The sequence below is a fragment of the Lottia gigantea genome (genome assembly GCF_000327385.1).
Source record: "Lottia gigantea unplaced genomic scaffold LOTGIsca_37, whole genome shotgun sequence".
In the NCBI taxonomy this organism is placed as follows: domain Eukaryota; kingdom Metazoa; phylum Mollusca; class Gastropoda; family Lottiidae; genus Lottia; species Lottia gigantea.
In genome coordinates this window covers 809866-833735 of record NW_008709259.1, presented here as the reverse complement: position 1 = coordinate 833735, position 23870 = coordinate 809866, and the positions used below count along the sequence as shown (strand labels likewise).

The 23870-nt window shown below is 31.7% G+C and overlaps 1 protein-coding gene across 1 annotated transcript; it reads right to left on the bottom strand.

Annotated features, from left to right (window-relative positions):
* Positions 1-861: 861 nt before the first annotated feature.
* LOTGIDRAFT_121618 (hypothetical protein) lies at positions 862-23796 on the bottom strand (the record flags this gene model as incomplete). The annotated part of the gene is made up of 17 exons (XM_009059048.1): positions 862-973; positions 1825-2076; positions 2299-2402; positions 2708-2925; positions 3077-3168; positions 3320-3434; positions 3674-3740; positions 4784-4930; positions 5315-5428; positions 5787-5862; positions 6363-6523; positions 6909-7091; positions 7423-7518; positions 7609-7725; positions 8097-8189; positions 8406-8526; positions 23702-23796. Coding segments are annotated over 17 exons (2163 nt in total), but the record flags the coding sequence as incomplete, so codon positions are not given.
* Between the last annotated feature and the right edge of the window lie 74 nt (positions 23797-23870).

Sequence of the window (23870 nt, the reverse complement as noted above, 5' to 3'; positions counted from 1 at the left end):
AATATCAAATTTTTCATTTTACATTGCTTTGTGAGCTCCCATGGATAATTCTGTGACCCTTGCTTAGCCCCACCACTTAATGATCCACAGCAACACCACTGCCGACTGGGCTCATCTGGGCAGTTGGCATGGAAATGGAAGTTCTACTTCTAAAATAAGAACTGGAAGTATATGAGCAAACTAAGTCATCTCAAAGAGCAGAAGCTCAGAGACTCTTTGAACTAGATATCTAATCTGAATAATAAAGCAACCAAAACGCAAAACTGAAAATTCTTTGGAAAGATCTATTGAAAACCTACCTTATTCTTAGCCCAATTAGGTAGCTCCCCTACACTGAATCTATAATCTAGATTAGGTAAATCTTGCTGTGGTTTATCTTCTAAAATATCTAGAACTTTTCCTGGTGATTTATAATCGCTATCTAATGTGGGTATTGTGTCTTCTATATCTAGGGCTTCAGATAGTGTGGTATTCTTTTTACTGTAATGGTCAAGATACAGAAAATTCTAAATTGTCCACAAAGCATATAATGTGAATAAATATTTTTTAGTAATTTTCCAAAACAGGTCTTCAAGATGAACTGTCAAAAAATAATGTGCAAATTTTATATCAGCACAAATAACACCATAATACCACAAATAACACCATACACCACACACCATAATATTATCTGTAGTGTTATACAAACACTGTAATAGTGAGTGTTATTTACAAAACAAAAATTTATTATTTATCATTTTCATGCACATTCAAATTATATATTATAATTTTTGATTGAATATCCAAAGAAGAGATTAACAAAATTCAAAAGAATTGTTTGGCTATAGAAAATTAATCTTCATAAACTGCTTTATACAACACTTACTTGAGATCATCATATATTTTGGTATCTTTTGGAATCTTTCCCAATAATTCCATTCTACATTTCATCTGTTTGGTCATATCAATTGGTAACTTCCATATAAATATACACCTGAAATTCCAAAAAAATAAGTGAAAACTCAATGACTGGTTACATAAATTTTTAAGCACACTTGGCTGTCATGTTTCTAGTATAGTTGCAGAGATATACTATCTGTTTTGAACATTAAGTTGAAAAAGATTACACTGGTGTTATATAATTATTAGTCTCTACATATGATACATGGGGCAATATTTTAACTGAGAAAATATTACTTGTTAGTCTTTCAATTCACAAATATACAGATTACTGAGCTATCATATTTCACATTTAATAAATAAAATATCATCAGGTATATAGATTAATGAAAATAATCAATATCTCACTTTGACGAGGTATGAGTCAATACTAAAAATATATAATGATTCTACAGCAATAAAATATCATTCCATTAGAAAGCTATATTAATCATGGTTTTTTCCATTGTTTAATCTCATAATTAAAGATGGATACCCATTCCTGAGTTTTTAATCTGGCATGTCATCTCATGATAATATTTTGTTGAGTCATTGCGTTCTTAATTATTCAAGAAGTGAGTAATATCATGATGTATTTATTGAATCTATTATGTTTTGTTACAGCCCATAATGGTTTTACTGCAATTTTAAGCTTTTCTTTTCAGAATGTAAATTAATTTAATTCTAATATTCAAAATATTTGATTGCATAGTAAGATGAAGGGAAATTTAGAATGAGACATTGTTAGAAAGGAAAATGACACTTTCGGTTTCTCAACGGCACTTTAAATGTGGCCATGTTTTTTTGAAGGATTTACAAAAGCTAGGTGAGGAATCGGAATGCTTTAAATAGCTGCATTGCGATGTTATTTATTATTAGGAAGGGACCAAAAAACGTGAAACTCACCCATCTGACGAGACTGATATGATGTGTTTGAGATCATTGGTGAACTGGATACCAGTGACTACCTCAGAATGTCCATACATGGTAGCCACAACCTCTCCAGTATAAAAATCAACTATGCAGATTGATTTATCAGTACAACTCGTAGCTACATATGAACCAGATGGATCTAGCTGCAACCGTAGCAACACTCCATCGTCTGCTTGTGTTCCTTTGTAGTTCTTCTTTTGTTTAGCTTTTGCTATACTGTATATTCTGGAATAGTTCGTAAGGTATATCAGATGCGAATGCAACAAATGTTACAAAATAGCAACCTTTAACACATGGGTCAAAGTTGAAACGTGCTTACGGACATGATTTAAAACATCAAAAAGTTCCGTCTTCCCACATCTTCAAAGTTATTTTTACAGTCCGAAGGCTCTTTGACCTTCGTCAACCTCCATATAACTGATAAAAGATGTCAAGCTAGAAACTTACCTGACATTTCTGTCTTGACAAGCTGTAGCAACAAATTTATGAGATGGATCTATTATCATATCATATAGAGTAGCTTTACTAGCTAGATGCTGGTCTACATTAAACTGTAGTTCAGGACTCTGAAGAAGAAATATTTTGTCAATCTTGGCTCCAACTCTGAAGCAATACGGGGGGAAAGAAATGGTAGAACAAATTTGCAAACAAACATCTAAGATCTCTTTTGTGAGAATAAAAGGAAGAAAAAAGACATGTTGACTATTTGACACATTGCTATGACAACATAATGTCATTATCTGACTAGCAACATCAAATTTTCCATAACGGTATAAGCATGCTTAACACTCTTCTCTAGGCTACAAACTTTAAACACATAAAGTACATTATGTATTCTGCTGTTAATTTCTTTCACAAACAATTCACAGTCACTTACCATTGTGGCATTTCTAAAGAGAATAGATTTATCAGCTCCACAACTCAACATTTTTAATTTTTCACCATTGGAAGCGAATTTGACAGCAGTAATAGATGAAGAATGGTCATCTAATGTTTGTAGTAGACCATAATTTTCATCCACATCAAATACATGTATTAGTCTATCACGACTTGCCGTAGCTAGTAATCTAGGGCCTGAAAAAAAGATTGAATTATTATGTCTTTCATACATGATACTAGACAAATTCAGCACAAATATTTTAAATTCATGGGAAATAAGCAATAGAGCTAAGTTGGGTCTGAAGAACTTTTTGATCAGGACTTAACTTTCTTTTATAGTACTTACCTCCTTTAATAAAATGATATTCTAAACATAAAACATCTCCATCATGAGCTTCTATTGACCGTACATCATCCATAAAATGCATGTCATAGATTCTGAAAAAAAAAAATTGTGGACCTATGTATGACGAGAACACATTCACAAACTAATCTCTCGTTCAAAACAAAATTCATACTTTTTTGCTTTTTATAATTGGAAAATATCTCAAAAATGTGAAAAATTGGAATCAAAATGTAAATAACTTACTTGATATTGCCCTCTCTATCACCAGTAGCAAGATGTTTACCATCAGGACTAACACGTATTGACCGAATACCATTTTTACTATCATAGTTAGTATCAGTTTTATCAGTAGAACCAGCTGAAATAATCGAATTTCAAGTTAAAGCTAAATATGGCATGACAGCTTTCCTAGTCATAATAGAGAGAGAACATGCAAACTATTGTACATGCTACCAAATTACTTCTGTGACAGTTATTCACGAGAGCTCAACAAATCTGCACCTTTCACAAAGTAAAACCATGTTGAAATATGTTAATCAAATATCAGACAGAATTGTAGCATGGTTTCCAATAGTAAATAATTAATAAATTTCTTACCAAGATTGTATTCCACATCACAGAGGAAATTATGTGCAGGATCTGCATAGATTATTTTTAATAATTCCTACAATGAGAAATAAATCAGAACTGTACTCTTACTTATTTAACATAGTTTCAGAAAATAACGAAATATTTTAAATTGCGTTTATAAACAGTATTATCTATATATAGTAATTGTAATACTTACGTTGCTGTATATATTGCGTTTATAAACAGTATTATCTATATATAATAATTGTAATACTTGTGTTGCTATATATACTACGTTTATAAACAGTATTATCTATATATATTAATTGTAATACTTGCGTTGCTATATATATTGCAATTATAATCAGTATTATCTATATATATTAATTGTAATACTAACGTTGCTATATATATTGCATTTATAATCAGTATTATCTATATATAATAATTGTAATACTTACATTGCTATATATATTGCGTTTATAAACAGAATTATCTATATATATTAATTGTAATACTTACGTTGCTATATATATTGCGTTTATAAACAGTATTATCATATAATATATATTAATTGTAATACTTACGTTGCTATATATATTGCATTTATAATCAGTATTATCTATATATAGTAATTGTAATACTTACGTTGCTATATATATTACGTTTATAACAGTATTATCTATATATAATAATTGTAATACTTGTGTTGCTATATATACTACGTTTATAAACAGTATTATCTATATATATTAATTGTAATACTTGCGTTGCTATATATATTGCATTTATAATCAGTATTATCTATATATAATAATTGTAATACTTACATTGCTATATATATTGCGTTTATAAACAGAATTATCTATATATATTAATTGTAATACTTACGTTGCTATATATATTGCGTTTATAAACAGTATTATCTATATATATTAATTGTAATACTTACGTTGCTATATATATTGCGTTTATAAACAGTATTATCTTTATATAGTAATTGTAATACTTACGTTGCTATATATATATTGCGTTTATAAACAGTATTATCTATATATAGTAATTGTAATACTTACGTTGCTATATATATTGCGTTTATAAACAGTATTATCTATATATAGTAATTGTAATACTTACGTTGCTATATATATTGCGTTTATAAACAGTATTATCTTGTAACTGTGACTCTATATTCCATACTCTAACTGTATCATCACCTGATGATGTTAAAAACGAACCAGGAGGTAGAACTGCGTTATTATTATTATCTAATGATGGATAAACCTATAAAAATACACAGATTAATATGTTACCATGGCAACTCACAATATTGCAGTGCACTTAATATCAAACAGGCCTCTGCAAATTCATATTACATTTATTCTTAATGAGCAGGATGACAAATATGAAGGATATCAAATGCACCAGCACAGCTTATGTAGAATAAGATGGTTCATTGAAGACTTCAAGCATAGGTCAATTGTGCTGAGCCAGCTAACCCACTGATCAAAGCTTAAATCAGATTTTCTACTTAGCTCTTCTTCAAAGTTAATATCTTTGTTTTCCTGCAGCTAAGACTACCTATCTTTTCCCCATAACTCAAATTATTTCCCTTTTACCACAAAAGTTCAAAGCTTCAACTGATCTTAATATAAGCTAGAAACTTACATCAAGTCCCCAAATACAGGCACTATGATATAGAAAACTCCAGACTTTTCCTACTTTTTTAATATCATGTACATCCCATACATATAAACTGTGATCATTATAGACACAAGTTACCTACAAATAAATACACATGAAAAAACGAAATTAAAAACAATTGAATGGAGTATTCTGTTATTTTTTTATGTAAAAACTATTTTTTCATGTTTCAGAATTTATAAACAAAATCAAACAATCTATTATCATTGTATTATTTCTATATAAGGATTGTACTATTTTTTTCATACACCACTTTTAGAATATCTCTTACATGGCAAAAGTTATACTTATGCCAAATTAATTTTCGATGCTGCACTTTTGAGAAGTTATATTATCAAATTTGCAATGCAAAAGAAGAAAATTTGATGAAATTGATCCCCACTTTCAACTGGTTGTTTATATGATACAAAAGCCATCAAAAATAAGTATTACTAACCTTCTGACTAAAATCATCATAAACTATAGCCATAGTATCAGGATATTTGGCGTCTGCTTTAGGATGTACAACATGACTAAAATAACATAAAATAGAAGAAAGTTCAGTTTTAATATACTATAATATAATATCCATATAAAATGGAGTTTTAACTGTTGAACACAAAGAAGAAGATAAAGCCAAGTCTTGACATCATTCCTTTATGCCCATTGTCAAAGGTGCTGAGCTCATTTTCAGCAAATTCCACAAAAGCTTCTTCCCTGTGATAGCATTATTGGAAATGAAAAGGACACTTTCATGACGAATGGTTTGGAACCTTCAGATTGGCACATGAAATGACAACGCCATGCAGGGTGCAATGAGGGAAATTTTGCCAGGACAGCAGCATTAGTCTGCTCTTTTCCGATTTCCAACTGTCGAATGGAAATCGGAATGACTAGACCATGTCAGCCCCTCTTACCTGCATCACTGACAGGGGGAAACCGAGTTGAAAAATCCAAAGGTATTATCTCTACCTATGTCGGGATTGAACCCTGTTCAGATTGGCAAACAATCATCTAAGAATAGAAATCTTACCTAGGAGTAATGGCTGAGGATATATCAACTCCTAGAAAATGTGGACATGGTAAAGTTGATATAAAAAATAAACTTTCAGAACTGAATATTCTCACTGTTCCTTCTGAACAACCCACAAATATAAAATCTTCCCCTACACTGATACAGTTAGCACTTTTAGTCTGAAAATATTAATGTAAATATTTGAAAGATTATATTTCAATTTGAATTAAACTTTTTCATTGAAGATATTAACAGCAAAGGGAAAAAAGTGTCAACTCAATTTTGTATCAATCTCATGGCGTTTTTGGAGCTTTTTTCCTGTCCAGCACAAATATATACACATACAGAATTTTCAAAATAGTCATCATCTCCAAAGATCACCACTACTTTTGCTTGTCATGTGCAGCCAGGTCTGATTGAAGATCCAAAATGCTACTCTGATTTCAATCAATTTTTATTGGATTAAATTTTACATTTTCATGCTGGAAATTGGTGATGATCTTTTTTCCATACAATAAAATTAGTCTGATGGTAGTAACACTTCTAGATCTACACCAAACTTACCCTTAGTTCTGCCCATTTATCTAGCAGACGTTTCTCGTTGAATTGACAGAGTAAACCAGATTGTGTGATACAGTATGTGTTGTTAGCTTGTCTATCACGACCACACGCCACATCACAAAAATAATTATTCTTCTGTTCACCCAATATACCATTACGTCCAGACAGCGGTCGTGGAGCATTGATCTAAAATGGACGACAAATACTCTTACCAATAAAAAGATTTGAGAAGTATAGAAAGTCTTCAGAAGAAGAGATCACATTATAATATTAGCACAAACTTGTGAATTTGACAGAATGATTTCATCTGATTTGTCAAGTCCCAAGTTTACATCCTTCTCTCCAGTATCGTCATGACAACCCAAATTCATATTGCTGTAATTCCTTCCAATCTACTGAAGCTGCTATATAATCCACTGTGCAAGTTATCTTAGAAATGAAATGAATCGAGTTTTACGAGTTTTACGTCCTACTTTTCTGCAACATGTGGGCTAATGAAGTTATCTTAATTACTTACTTTTGATTTACTGCTGTCTAAGTACCAAAATTTAACATGTCTGTGTCCCACAGTTACAAAATTACTGCCATCTTCACTGAAGTCAACAGCACTAACCTAAAAGTACAATATTAATATCAAAACATAAACACAATCAGTTTATTTTATTTACAAGAGTATAATAGGTTAAGAGTTTTGCTGTCTTACCTTGGAAGAGATTTTGTTAGAGGCTACTTTATTACCAGTTTTCCAGTTCCATACGTTAACCATTTTATCATGTTGAGAACCAATAGATACAATATATTTACTGTTTGGAAAAAAGGCCTGAAAAATAAATGTCCAGATCTAATTTTTAGACAAAGAACAATTAATGTCAGACCTAATAAATACCTGAGATTGCCTGAATTTCTAATCTATTTATGGTATTTTTGCCAGAAAACTTGATGTCAGGGCCGCGCCAAAATATAGTAGATGCTTTTTTCAGCTATGGCAAGATAGCAAATATCCATCAAGTACAAAATTGCATTTTGCATCTTATTTTTGCACAACCCGAGTTGATCCAATACAGTGGATTTTTCTTAATTACTCTCAGCATATTTTGATAAATGTTTCCATGTAAAGAGTTCTCAACACTAGCAAAAGACCCTGCATCCTTGGTTTCCTATCTATTTCAAAGTGATTAGAGATCTGCTTACCACACAGTTAACCCGAAAATTGTGTCCATGAAATTCTGCAACTTGTGATTTCTCTTCCACATCCCAGACTCGTACAGCTGGTAGGTGTCCAGCCTGAAAATATATCAAATAGGGAATTTCTATATTCCTGGCAGATAAGAAAGTACTTTCAATGTATCTTTCAGAAGCACCACAAATTAGTCATACATTCAATACATGATTTTATCGTGGAATGTCTCTGGAGAACTAGAGGATAATTTCCCTCTTTCTAATTGAATTCAGTGCCGGAACTCATTTCAAATCTCCAGTTTTAAAGTAAAGAAAACTCACCTCTCCTGTGACCAAATGTTTGCCATCTTTAGAAAAAGCAAGAGCAGTAATTGTCTTCTTACAACAATTAAATAAATGTGTTTGTTTTTTACGTTTTGGATTGAATAATACCACAACACATCTGGAAATAGAAAAAGAAGAACATTAGTTTAAACATAAAGTTAATGACTTAAAACAGTATTTACATGTACACTTTTTATATTAAAACCCAAGTTCATCTAAATAACTAAGTAAAACTTAATTTTCAGTTTTACCTCTCAGGGGTTTATAGATTTTGGCTTTTAGTAAACAGAAGGGAGCAATAATAAAGAATGTGTTTGAGAAATTTGTGTGAAGTACACATTCACCTCCAATGCCGCAGAGCCACAGGCATTTGAAGCCTTTTTCGAAAAAAAAACCCACCAATTTTAAGCAAAGAGCCCAATATAACGGAAACATTCGGGAAATGATCAAACACATGTTACTGTTTAATGTTTTGAGTTTTAATGGATTTATTTCATATCTCTTATGTCACCTGTAGTACTTGGTATTTCTTACTAATTCCTATTGTGGATCTTGTACTTCCCATTTCAACAAGAGGTAACGAATACAGCATTTGATTAATGATAATCACAATAAAACAATAAATATTAACAATGACCTCAACTGACCCCTGGTCAGAAGTGCAACTGGTGTCATTTCACACTATCAGGTGTCAAATACGACATAATCCTGGCAGGGTCATCTGTCAGGTAAAAACACTGACCCTTCCTTCTGAATAAGCTCTCCATCATTTTATACATGGAGGTAAATACAGTTACAATCATCACCCTAGGTCTGATACACTCTTAATAAGGGTTAAAAATTCACCTTTAACCCTCTTATGAGGATTTAAATTCAAATAAATTTTAAATCTGCTGCAGGCAATAAAAAGTAGCTGTCAATATTTTTCATTCTTGTCAAGGAGTCATCTGATCAAAATTTACATTATGATTTCAACTATGGCTTTACATAACTAAAATAAAAAATCATTTCACTTGGCTATTGTTTGCTTGTCTACTGGCAATCAAGATAAAGTAAAGATAGATATTTTGTTGATTTATGGTAGAGAATTTGGACATTGAAAACGGTAGATCCCTTGAAAATTTGGTCAAGAAAAAAACAAAAAATGTAGAGGGGTGTACAACATACAAAAGCTGTAGAAATCTGACAACATGAGTAGATTACACATGTATGTACAAAGTGCCTAATTACCCAACGAAAATTTCAAAATGGCTCCCCTTGTGGATAAATTGCCCCTATGTTGAAAACCCTTGCTTTAAAATAATGTCTACATACAATCAACAACATTTTCAACCCACCCTCTGTTTTGAATCATGCTATATGTTTGGACCACCACTGGCTACAATAATAGTCAAATTTCAAAAGATCTGAACATAAAGCAACAATGACATGTAAATTGATCTTAAAATTCACTTTTCTATTGTATTCAATACCTTTATATCTTTCTGTTATTTTGACAATGAAGGAGTGAGTGTTCAATAATGATCTATCAAAAGTGATTTTTAAACTTGTACGAATAATCTATCTATGTCATGATTGAAGTTAAGGTTTTTATCCACCTGATTCCATATGACACTGTACAACACGATGAAAATTTTCAATACACACCTATTGAAACAGCGCCACAGTAAAATATTGCACTTCAGATGTAGATGATAGATATTGAGCAACACAATAGAAAACATAAATTTTGCTATTTCAATTTAACATGTCAGAGGTCATTGTGCCATGCCGTTTGTGCCATGCCATAACCAATATGTATAGTCTATGCAATATATCTTGTTTCCATATTTTGGTCATGTAATACAGCTTCGTGTTGGATCTGGTACATCAAAGCACATCGACCTTTTGGAATTTTAAATGTAAAACCATTAATTGTTATTATATATTCAGGTAAAAAGAAGTATGAATATAATTAATGGTGCTATCCCTTCAATAAAAATTGGCGTTATCCTTTAAGGAATACTAACTCTTAGAATGGATATTTATTCACGGCTAAAGACAGAATCTGTATATAAGACATATATCTAATTATTGAAACATGCTTCTAAGCATTAATTATTACTTAGTTTTATGGATTTATTGGATTACAGAGATATTCTGTTGTATAGTTATGACAACAGGTAAGTCCACAGATAAACAAAGAATGATTTTGGCCAAGTTTAAAAACTTTTGGTCATCCTAAGAGGTAGTATAACGTTATAATTCTTAAATAAGCTTATGACTTATAGTTTAACTCCTTCAGAAATTCAATAAAGAATTTCTACATGGTAATGTCCCTTTAAACATATTGAAAGTCTAAAAATAAAATTTGAAAGACTTTGTCAAAATATTTTCAAACCGCTATAAATAGATTTCAGGTGTACTCTAATCTTATTACCTATAATGTATGATCAAAAAAACATTCTTTAAAATACTACAGTTCAAGATACCTCATGTCGCTGTATGTCAACAATTTATGTGGTTATGGGTAATAACAGGGGAAAAGCAACACTATATTATCTTCAAGACATCTGCTGTCAGTTTTTTCAAATTCTTGGTATGAAGAATCCATTATCCAAGGCAGTTATAGATTTTTAATAGCTCTCCTGTGAGGGAGGAAGTTTTAAATAGACACAGCTGTCACCATCTTGACTAAAAATCAAATTAAATTTCAATTAATGAAAATTTTAGAATAGATTCTAGTTTGTGACCATGTTATATAGGCAGATTATGCAAGGTAAATCATTGAAGTCTGAAGGGGGCTCATATCGACCTCACAACTGGAAGAATTGGATAGCAGCTCAAAACCAAGTACTTGCATCAATAGAATCTGATCTCCCTCCAGATTTATTGGACCTGATCCTATCGACGACTGAAAAATCACACATAAACCATCATCAGAATATTATGGTCTATTTTCTAGTAGAACTGGAAATAGTTGTCAAGATTTATCAGAATCTGCAACTATCTAGAAGATTGCATTTGTTAGCAGTCAGTTAATTTGTTGATATGAGAGTCAAGAGAGTACATCACCAGTCAGTCTGAGCTCCACCTTTTGGGCAAAAATATGACTTGCAGACTATTATTTTAGTTATTGAAATGCTACAACAGAATAAGTTACAAAGCAGATCTATAAATTAATGTGCTATAATTGTGCACATTATGCTATTCCAGAATTGTGCAGATTGCCTTAATCAAAACATTTATATTCAATTAATGCAAATTTAGGTTTAGCAGTAATTATTCCTGTAAGTCTGGAAGTGCTCTGTTATCAGTTTAGTGTTTTGAAAGAACAACAGAAAAGCACCAGAAGCCATATATGTCTGCGAATGCCATTTTTTCATACTATCTCTTACAATACTAGAAATTTTCACATATTGGAGCTATTACTTTGACATTATTATATTCTTCTTGGCAAATTTATGGTATTTCATTATCCATATTTCATTTCTGCACTGTATAATTACTATCTGATAATATACAGACATTTCAACAATCTGCATGCATCGTGTCAGTTTATGATACACTGTACAGAAATAACTGCAGCAAGGTAAATGCCATCTTATTAATATAAAGGTATTATGAACTTTATGTTACCTTGACATCATTAAGCACTCTTCGCATGTATTTTCATAAAATAAGCTATTAAAAAGGCCATTTTCTTCTGTAAATCAAAACATAAGTGCAGATGGGAACTAGAAATTACCCTGCACAGCCATACTGTTTACAGCCTTTCTGATTGGCATGCCTACAATCCAATCCTAAACTTTTGTGTCACAAGAAAAAGTGCCTCATGATGTCAAGGTATAAGACTTAGTTTGTAATACCTTGAAAATGTGAAGATATGTAAATGTCAATGTACGTCATACCATTCTGATTCTATCTCGATACTTTTCACACTACCTTTCACACATTTTCCTGTATCAGATTTATTTTTATTGGCAAGTTTTAAGAATTACCAATACATATGTTAACAAACATTGTCCTATATCATAATGCAGAATTCTTATGCAGAAATCACATTTTAGGAACACATACAATAATCTGATTCACAATACTAAATCTCAAATCAATGTTCATTAATTTGGTTACCTCTTTTGATCCATGTAAAGGGATTTCGCATCTTAACCATAATCCAACATGTCAATAATCTTGTGACTCAATTTGATTGGTTTAAAATTTATTTCTCCACCTATCATATTCAAAGCTTAAAGTGATTCTGTTGGTGTAAGCAAGTGCAAAATCTTGTACTTTAATTTTAAGCAATCACTGATTTAATATCCTACACCTTTCAAACAACAAAATGGCTACCCAATTACCAAAACACTCCTGCCAAAGCATTGAACATGTTCACTCCACACATTATCCTCATGAGCTACCTAATCTACGTAAAACAAAGTAGATCTATCACTAAGAAGAATGGGCTGGGTAGGTCTATAATATCAACAGTTCTTACATCAATTAGTAACTTTAATACAGGCAGCGCTGGCACCACCATCTTATCAGACACACAACAAATGGTGGTAAAAACATCAATCTCAATAGATTACCAGCTAACCTTTCGTAAGAGATATAGATATTGTTTAACATTGAAACAAACAACTTTCTGATTGTGCTCAAGGATAGGCCTATTGCAATCGCCCTTCATAAGTCTACCAACCAAATTTCCAATAAACAGTTGGATTGATGCCTTAGAGGAAAAATAGATCGTCTCCAATAGACAACTGCTCAAACTCATCACTCATTATCAATGAGCAAAAATGGTGAAAGAAATGAAATGCAGTTGTACATCATTCTTGTCTGCTGAAATTTGATTTGTTTCTGGGATGAAACAGTCTGGTTGTCCTTGTCTTCAATGTTTTTCATCCACAGTCTAAGTCAAGATAAAGAGTTTTCAATCATTGTTTGCAGAAATGACATCCGAAAAAGTGATAGACTCTCTTTAAGAAGTGATTTTATAGAGTAGACTGTCAAATAAAGATGGTTGTCGAGAATTATATTTACTTTTCATTTCACATGTACACCAAATATTTGTCCAATACAAAATAAATTTTGGATGATGCACAAAGATTCTTTTCAAATAAAAGTAGAGTACATGGAATGAAACACCAGGCTCTGTTTGTTACCGACTGACTTTGACATGATGCAAGTCTGTATCCAAATTTTACACATCTTGATATATCAAGGGTCCAAGGGTACCACATCAGAACAAAATCAAAATTATCCTTGACCACTGAATAAAAGATGAGATGCTGTCTTAACTTTATTTACTGGTTATTTAGTATGTTTTTTCTCAAGACCAAACTAAACTGTGAGCTGTGAGCGTTATAGAGGCAAACAATGAATATTAAATTCACCAAGAACCCTTCTTTGCCTCATTTAAACTATGGCCTTGAAAATATGCCAAGAAATTGACCCTTTTTTGGCATCTTTGAATTCTTGCAAGACAAATTTCCTGATTGTTTTCAGAAGTTTTATCTTTCAAAAATCAGTTCTTTCTTATAGTATAAAAGTACAAATAAGTGATACAGTAAGTACATTAGCTTTCGAAGTGACAATATTTACTTGACGTCTGCCTTTAACAATTTACAATGGAGGACTGACTCAGACGTTGTTTTATTCCAACATTTAGAGTATATCTAAGGATTAGAATAGAACAATAAGAAATTGTCTACTATTTTCTTCTAGTATAACTGACTGTTTATTAAGTTAAGTACCAATCAATTTAGGTATCTGGTGAATTTTTTTATTCTCTCACAGTATCATGCCCATCTGGCAGTTTCTGTAAGCTGTATCTGTCTTGATAATGAATGGTAGATTTCTTTAAGCGCTGAGGTTTATCATGTGTGATTGTAAGATTGCGACTTAAAGAGGTTTTCTAAACTTTTCATGTGTATTGGGGACAATGATAGTATCAATTTGCACCATTCCAATTTTCATTCAGAGGTTTGTGGTTCTTGCATTTCTACAGTTCATAACTTGACTGATAATACAGAATATACATTTAATGCAATAATGTCACTAATTATGTATTTTATTATTTTGAATCCATATCTTACAAAATTTTTATTTTCATTGGCTTAATTTACAAAAACTTGAAGTCCTGATCAACCAATCATTGATGTTAGAACAACCAGAATCACCTTATCACGCGAGATAATATTGACATAGTTCCATAATAATTGCTGCCATTATAGTGATTCGTTTCATAGCGGTAGCGAAACTTTCACGGTAGACCATTATCATGCCATTGAACTTCAACTAAGTTATAGAATAAAGATTAGTATTTAGCAACTGTAAGTATGAAATAGATATAGCTTTATATTTCATTATAGCAAAATATGCTAATAAAGCTTTTATATTAATCAAATATAATAGTACATAGTTATGAAGCTCCGTTGCAGAATTAAATTCTAAAGCTTTAAAATAAACTGTTATTTTCTTAGAATTTAAAAGCTCTTGACTGAATGAGATGTTTTTAGTATATATCATCAAATTCTCATTATCCTGTCTACATATCCAATTATCTTTTCTTGAGATAATTATCTTTGATTGATCTTTTAGCAATATAGAAGGTATGAATTATCAGAGAAAGTTATCATCTTTACAACACAAACATACTAGAAATAAGTAGCTGATAAGTGTAATGGAAGCTAACATTTAAAAGAGCATTGCCATATAAATTTGTTATCCTACTTTAATATTTCTAAACAGAAAATTTAAATCATAGATGTGGACCAAGCTAAAACTACTCCACTTACTATACAATCTACATCAGTTTTCAAATCAGGTCTTTCAAATTGCAGATTTTGGATATAAAATCCTCATCAGGACAACTTGTTTGGCAATTGATTTGAATAAACGAAAATTCTAAAAGTTCTGAAATGAAGGCATCTATCCAAAACAGAATAAAATAGGTCTAGAAAATGTAGACTAGGTTATAGACAATAGTTAGGGTACTGTTAAAAATTGAGGACAAGGTTACTTTAATATCTAACTAAGATTCAACTTTCATTACTTTCAGCATTTTCAGTTCCACCCTTGATAAGAATATGCAAAAACTGTAATGTGTATACAACTAATACAGATAGCTTTAATAATTAGCTTTGACAAGTCTAAAAAAATGACATAAAAATGCAAAAAACATCAAAACTAGACTTTGAAAGATATAGAATAGTGATTTGAAATAGTGAATATTATATATTCTATGTTCCTACTAGTAATTGATTATACAGATGAACTACTCCATGTGTTAGCATTAGCACCTTTATTGGTAACACAATTGAGAAAAAGTATGTATTCATGGCTAAATATTGTCCAATCAAAATTGGCCCTACTATATTGGTAGCAAATTTCAGCCAATCAAATCAAATCACTCGTTATGACGCTTTGTTTTCGAACGTAAATAAAACGAAAGCAGCGTGCCATCTGCCATTACATATTTTGATGACTATGTACGGTACATGTTCGTTACGTTTTTCCCCAACGCTCAAAATACAGTATATTGAGATATTGAGATATATATTGTCTAGATTAGTCTAGATTATAATTCGTACCATATGTATTAAATAAACTCTATCTATATAATACTCCCTATTGTTTATTTTTCTATCACCAATAGACCAATAGATAAAAATCAACATATAGTTCCCCCAGGAATTTATCTATAGATTGTCATCTACATGTCTTGAGTAGCCTTATCTGAAGAATGATATGCAAGTAAATCTAGTTGACATAGTGATGTGAAGCTGGGCAGGTAAATCTTATTTGACCTAGAAAGCAACCAGATTTCAACATCTGCAAGGACGAAGCATAATGGAGGCAAATATGGCCTCACTTTTGAAATGACCACCAAACTTAAAACAGTGTCTTTTTTTTCAATTGTAAGATTTTAATCTATCCAGACCTCCCTTTGCCTATCTAAACTTCTATTGTGCAGCAGCTTTCATCAGACAGATTGTCTTCCCAAATCAAATGCTTTGAATACTAAAGCCTGTCATGTGTTTAATATCATCCATGAGCGCTTTACCATTACAACCTTTTTCACTTTAAGGCAAATTCCAAACTTACAGAAACAATTTCATAGAACTTCAGAACTTCTCAGTAAAATTCCTGCTATTGAGTGCCGTTATCTGGAAGTCATTGAGATGTTGATTTGAGAAATTAATTTTCAGTAAAAGATATGATAAAAGATCAGTAATGAGGGAAGAAATTACATGCTGCTAATTGGTTCCAGTAAGAAACTTCAGCTGTTCCAAGGTAACATAGATCAAGACTTGAAACACAGCATTATTTTTTCATTTTCAGAATCAAATCATGAAGAAAATGACAGTATATCAGTCTCTCGATACAATAGATTAACAAGATCTAGTCCTGTCTTATCTATTTTAGAAACTTAAAGAACTCATTTTTTCCAATTGAAAAGTAGGATTGAAATCCAATTGGTATTGCATATAGAGAGGTTTTTAAATCAGATTGTGAATTTGTTTTCTTCAAATGACAATCATAGTATCTGCTTTTTATTTCGAAAATGTTGCAGGTTATAAAATGTTTGATTTAACTCTATAGCAATGCAAAATAATCCATACAGTTGAAAACAGACGAAGCCAATCTACATGGTACTAGTCCAGCAGGCTTTTCCAGACACAATTTTCTCATCAATAATTCTGCATCCAGACATCATTAACCTGGTCTATATGCACAATAACAGTTAAGAATGATATACTGTATCTCTTTAGTTTTGATTCAATGCAAAGGTTTATGCACAATTACCAACAAAATTAGGATTCCAATTTTTTAATGATTTATGGCCAGCCAAACCTGCCTATAATCAGCAGCTAGTTAATTGATTGTAATGATACTAACACCACCTGTTGATATTTTGGCTAATTTATCTGATGATAGTAGTGGGAATTGTTGAGCTCATCACATTATCAGATATCATCAATCATATACAATTAATTTCTATGAACTATGATATTTCACACCTCAAGGCTGCTGGATACCAAGTAGACATTTTTATCAACTAACGTGGCCCTCACACCATAGCGATCATCAGCATGCGTATGGTTGCGACGCAACTCTCATGCAACTGAGTTGTGATTGGCGTTCAGATATCATGTTCGCAATCATACGCAAATGGCAATCGCTATGATGTGATGTGAAGAAACCTTTATTAGGAATATTTGCCCTTAAAAGGTTTGACTCCATCAACTTTGGTATCCTTAGAAAGGCAGAAAATGCTCATGCCACAACTTGTTTGACTTTGTCAACTCTGCATCACTTTCAGACAGTCAACCTAGCTTTCAATGTTAGTTCGGTTTTAGTCCTGATGCCACCATCATAACATAACATTCAGAGCTTCATTCAAACATGACTGGCAAATAAATAGCAAACAGCCATAGTAACCTAAAACTTTTTTACACAAAAATCACTCAGCAACTAAATAAATTGTACCAAATATAAAATAAAAGAAGTTTTCTTAAAGAGTAGATCAAATAACTCAGATTGGTGTTGAACTGTCAATGTGTTTTCTTTAGTTCATGTTATCATTACCAGACTCTCAGACTTCTGCTTGCTTCCTTCATGGCACATCAATTAAAGTTAAATCTGTTTTCTTACCAAATTTCACAGATTTTGAAATTCTACCTTTCATTAATCATATCTTTAATTATCTTTAAACGACAATTACTTGCAGTTTTTAACAAATTAAAATCTAAAAATAGAATCTACCTGAGGTGCCGAAAGTCATAATTACTCTCTAAACCAAAAGTTTTTTGATAAAATTGATGAAGTTTGTGTGCCAATTGCAAACTTCTCAAGATATCCATTTTCAACCTAGTTCCCTTTCTTCTTGCCACTGATGCAAGTTGGATGTTTAATTAGACAAATACCTGAGCTTCTATTTCTGCACCTGAATAGGTAAAAACATCAAAATAAACTAAAAAGAGGTTTAAGGTTTCCTTAAGTTACATTCTTTATGGTGGTTCACTTTTGAACTGCTATGAACTTTTGGAATTTTTCTGTAGAATTTCAAGTTATTTTTCAAGTTAATTTTGAAAACTGTTGGTGCAATGTCCTTTGATCATAACAATGACAGTCATCATAAACTCTGAAAAGCCAATAAACCATTTTGAAACTATACGTATGCAAGTGCAACAAGATTATTCCCCACTCTCTCCCTATCCAAATAAACAAAGTGGTTTTACTTATAGCCAGCAATAGACAATGATCTTCTACAAAGGATTTACTACATTACAACAGTCAGACTTTGAGATATACTCTGTAAACTGAGCATATTGAATTGACATTTACTTTCAAAGCAAAATGTCAACAGTTGTTCCTTGAAAATATCAACCACCAAAATGTACTTCTAAAGCAGGTAGCAGAAGGCTATGATAATCAAATATCACTGACTAATTTCTTATCAACATGATATTTGTTGGTATCAGTACAAAAACAACTTTCTAATGTTTAAAACATCTTGTATAAATATCAAGAACTTGTTATAAAATGTTACATCTGATTTAAACTCAAAAGACGTTAACCAAAAATACACAGAATTGTTACAGTTCTGCCAACAATTATAAGCCTGAAGAATTGGCACATATATTAAGAAAATCAGACTTCAAAGTGCATCTACATCAATTCATACAGATAGATTTCAAACTTATCAAAAATATAAATTGACAGTTAAACACTTTTTCTTTTTAAAAATGCAATCTACATCCATGTTACTTCAATAATAAATTTTGCAACTGCAGTACCAATACCAATATCTATATCTACATCTGCATTATCAGTTTATTTCTAAATCTACAGTAAATTGGTCTACATCTGCAATACCAGTAAATTGGTCTACATCTGCAATACCAGTAAATTGGTCTACATCTGCAATACCAGTAAATTGGTACGAATCTTCAGTGCAAGTTAATGCATAGCCCACACATCTGCAGTACCGGTATAGCGATGCATCTGTGGTATCAGCAAATTGATACATTTGTAATACCAGTAAATTTACAGCATCTTCAGGGCCAGTAATTGGTACAATTGCAGATTTACAGATACATTGTTCACATTATGAAACAATCAATTAATCAATTCTCCTCATAAAATGATGTTGAACACTCTTCAGACATTTCTAGGTAATCATCGTATTGTAAAAAAACGTGTCTGTTATAGAAAAGGTAATAAAAATAAAAGGTATGTAAAATCTGTAGGTCTGTTCTGGTAGCATGTTGATAACAGACTGTAGAGTAATTTACATTATGGTCTTGTCAATAACTCATCTGGCAACACTAGAATACATCAAATCAGTACTATACAATCTGGCGACTTAGTTTTTCAGAAAAATAACTAGCTAAACATTATAAAAACATTGTTTTAGATGCTTATCTGAACAAATATTACTAAATATAAATCAAGAAACTAAAATCGTGTCTGATATGCACCAAATTTTTCCAAAAGTCCTGGCCACATATTCTTGAAACCATATTCTCTAGGTTATCCTATAAAAAGTGTTAGAAATTAACACAATAAGACATCCTTGCGTTAAGATCATTTCGTGGATACATCTTACTTTGTACAGAGACTAAAATTTCATGTTATAAGTTGATTTGTAGCTGAACCATTTCCCTCAATTGGTGCAAATCATGAAGGTGTACTTGTTTTACTCCATTTATTAGATTTCTGACCCACGGCAGGTATATAGAATATAAACAATAGAACTGTAAACACTACCATACCACCAGATTGTTCTCATTATTCTACTGTCAGTTTTTATAATAAACAGCTCACATATCACCTAAACATAATATTATTAGTGGGCATACAACATTATTAGTGGGGAAACTCGTAGGTCAATCAGTAGACTTGTCTTCAGGGTTAGCTTTTAATTATCACTATATCCATGAAACTCCAGATGATTGAACAAGTGCTATCATAATCATGGCTATATTTGAAGGTCACAATTCTTTGAATCTTCAAAATGAAGTGATTATTTGAATTCTTTTTTTCAGTTTTTAACAAAAACTATGTAAAAATCTTCTTAAATTTTGCATTAGAAATTGTTGTCAGTGAAAACAACTATCAATTCTGAACAACTTGGCAAACTCTTGCCTCGGAACTTTTACAAGCAATTATGCCAAAAGGAAGTGATGTCTGCTGTGGTGAGGATCAAAGTCATTTTGAGTTCCACATACAATCATTTGCAAGGACAAGGTACTTTCCATCCATGTAGATGATATACTATCTGTCAGAGACATATTTAGGGGTGGCCTCAACAAATCTGGAATTGAACCAGTGACCTTCTAGTTTGTGAGCAAGCATATAACTGACTGAACCACCCACCAAGACCCTGCTGAGATGAAAGAGAAAAGGTACAGTGTTGATAGAAAGAAGTTAATATGAAACCAAACTAACGTGTTGAACAAATTACTGTGATCTATGTTTACTGGTCATGTTGATTGAATTTAACACCTTCCAAATAAATACTGAACTGACCAAACAACAACATGGTCAACTCAGATTACAAATTTGACCAAACCAGATCTAAGAAGCCTTAAAACCATTGGTCTATGCTTTAAACTGAAGCTTTTCTACTGAAAAGTCTAGTGCTAGCTTCTTTCTTAAACGAGAAGTGCTTCCAGTACTTGAATTCCATTTCTAATGCATCTGGCCAAAAATTCAATTTCTCAATTTTCCACATCTCAGAACTCACATAGCTTTGATATTTTCAGGGAAAACCAAAGAAACTCTCTCAACAATGGGAAATCATTCATTCTTTAAAGCCCATTGGAGTTACAGGGATTGTAAAGAGGATTTCTAAATTTTTTATGCTTATAAGGGACACTGATAGCATCAATTGGCACTATTCCACTTTTCAATCAGACATCTTTAGTTCCTGCAATTCCCCTATAACTCAGTGTATTATGATGTCACCCTGACCAAATTTTTCTTGTATCACATAAGACCTTTGCGAGAGTGTTGTCATAAAACACTTAATTTAAATAGATTTGCTAGGACCACAGAGGTCTGATTGAAAATAGGAATGGTGAAAATTGATGATATCATTGTCCACGATACACATACAGAAGTTAGAAAACCTCTTTACAATCTCTTTAATGTAAAATCTGGTGGCCGACAATAAACCACCTTTACAAAATAAGGGGATTAAATAAGCAGATGGGACTTTAAGACAAATTCATTTCAAGAGCGTCAAAACATTCATTTTTTTCCTCAAACACATACCAGTATTTAAAGTGCATATTTATTACAGCTTGGGGCGTTTATTGTGATATATAAAGTTACTGGGTTAACCAAGTGAAAAGATTCAAAATTGCGTGTCATTTTTTTAAAAAGAATATCAGTATTCAGATCGGTATAATAAAACTGTTGAATAGTATTAAGTATATATGAAAGATTTCCTTGGGTGACTGAACACACATTGATGTATGCAAACATTTCTTCATCTTCATATATATATATCAATTTATGATGGTAAAGGCTGGTTGAGTTGTTTAAACTGAGTCAAATCAAGGTCAACCAGTCTCTTTAAGATACAAATTACAGCTGAGTGTATTTGTTGTCATTTCTACTGATTATGACTTGGTCTTCAAAATTTTGGTCCGTCATACTTTTATAAGTAAAATAAAATAATCATTCTATGAATATATTTCTCATTATTGCCATGCTACTTATCCTTATCAATTTAGTGTAGAAATGGACCCTGTTGACAATTTTTATCGTCCAAACCAAATTATTAGATGCCTTTCTCAGATATGACATCACTTAAAGTTGGAAATTAAAGCTGGTAAATACAGGCCTCGACTGGTAGTTACTAGCTCTGAAAGGCTGTATATACCCTAGCATACAATCAAATTCTTGCATTTACAAACTTCCATGATACCCATACTGGGTATGCTCCTGTATACTGTTACACCACATGGTGCAGAAAAAATCCATTCATTTCATTTTCATACTATTACAGATTTTGCATATTTCATGTATTTCATGCAGAAAAAAAAGTTTTCCAATATGGAAAAATAAGATTTAAAGATCCTTAAACAAACAAAGTTACTAACACAAAGCCTGAGGTCAAGTCCTTCATATAGTCAATGAACAAGATATAAAAAGCCATACATAAATACATCAGATTTTTTCTAATTATGTCACAAATTGGGGTATAAAAGAGATGAATTGAACCATAAAATATAACCGTTTTACTAGATTTTCTCTACCAATGGTCAATAATAAGACAAACAAATCAGATCCGATCCATTCAATGTCAAAGGCAACAAGCTGAAATGAGATAATGAACTTTTCAATTACCAAGAGTTCCCCCAAATTAGGAATTAGAAAAAAAGTTTGTATCTTTACTTCATTTCTAACAAAATATGTGTAAGAATGCACCAAAAATTTCAAAAATAATTCTTGGGGAATAACCATTTCTAGCCTTTGGCTCTTCCAGAGCTGCTGCATTTCGACTTCAACCTCGAAAGTTGTTCCCCCATAAAGTCAGTCTGCCCCTAGACTTGCGCTGTCACTGATAATACTTTTATAGTTTCAATTTGAAAACAGATAAATTTCAAGACAATGGAGGAAAAGAAACTGAACATATTTGAGGTCACTATGGTGAAGGTCACATAATTTCATCTTACACTATTCACAAAGTGATTGACATTTTTTCAAGGATCATCCTAAATAATTGTTCAGTAGGGCATTAAATGGTCAAATCCCTATAGAATGTATCCTATTACACAAAAAACTAACAAAGGACATGACCATGAATATAAATGTGGGATTATTTACTTAGTTAATAGGGATAAAACAGATCAAACTTTTCTTAAAGTCTTGTGTTTATAAATATATCTATGTCAAGATTTGTTTGTTGTTGAGATATATATTGCAGACGGCATTTGAATAGTATCAAAATCATTCTTGAAATACAGAATTCAAACTTAAAACCTGTCTGCAAAGAATACAATTTTGAATAATTCCAATGATTGAATGACGTCTGCAATTGCATGAAGGGAGAATTCACTGTTGTCTTAAGAAACCTAGAGAACAGGTGTAAAATGAATTCTTAATACAGATGAAAATGGAAGATTTCATTGCAAACATCTAGTGTACATTCAAATAATTGGATGAAAATGATCTTTAAAAAATGAGCTGAAGGGTACAAATATCGGTATGATGCAGATTATACAATTATTAGTCAAATACTGTTGCAACTACTACAAAATTGGTGTATCAATACTAAAGAAAGTACTTACCCTGCTGGATATGCTATAGTACCAGTGTTATTATCACATGTTAATCCAGTATTAGAGGATAATGTTAATCCTAATACACGTTCTAATGTTACCTGAAATTACATCAGAAATAAAGGTTACAAATTTCTAATATTCCCTATGAAAATATTTTTGAAGATCTTGACATATT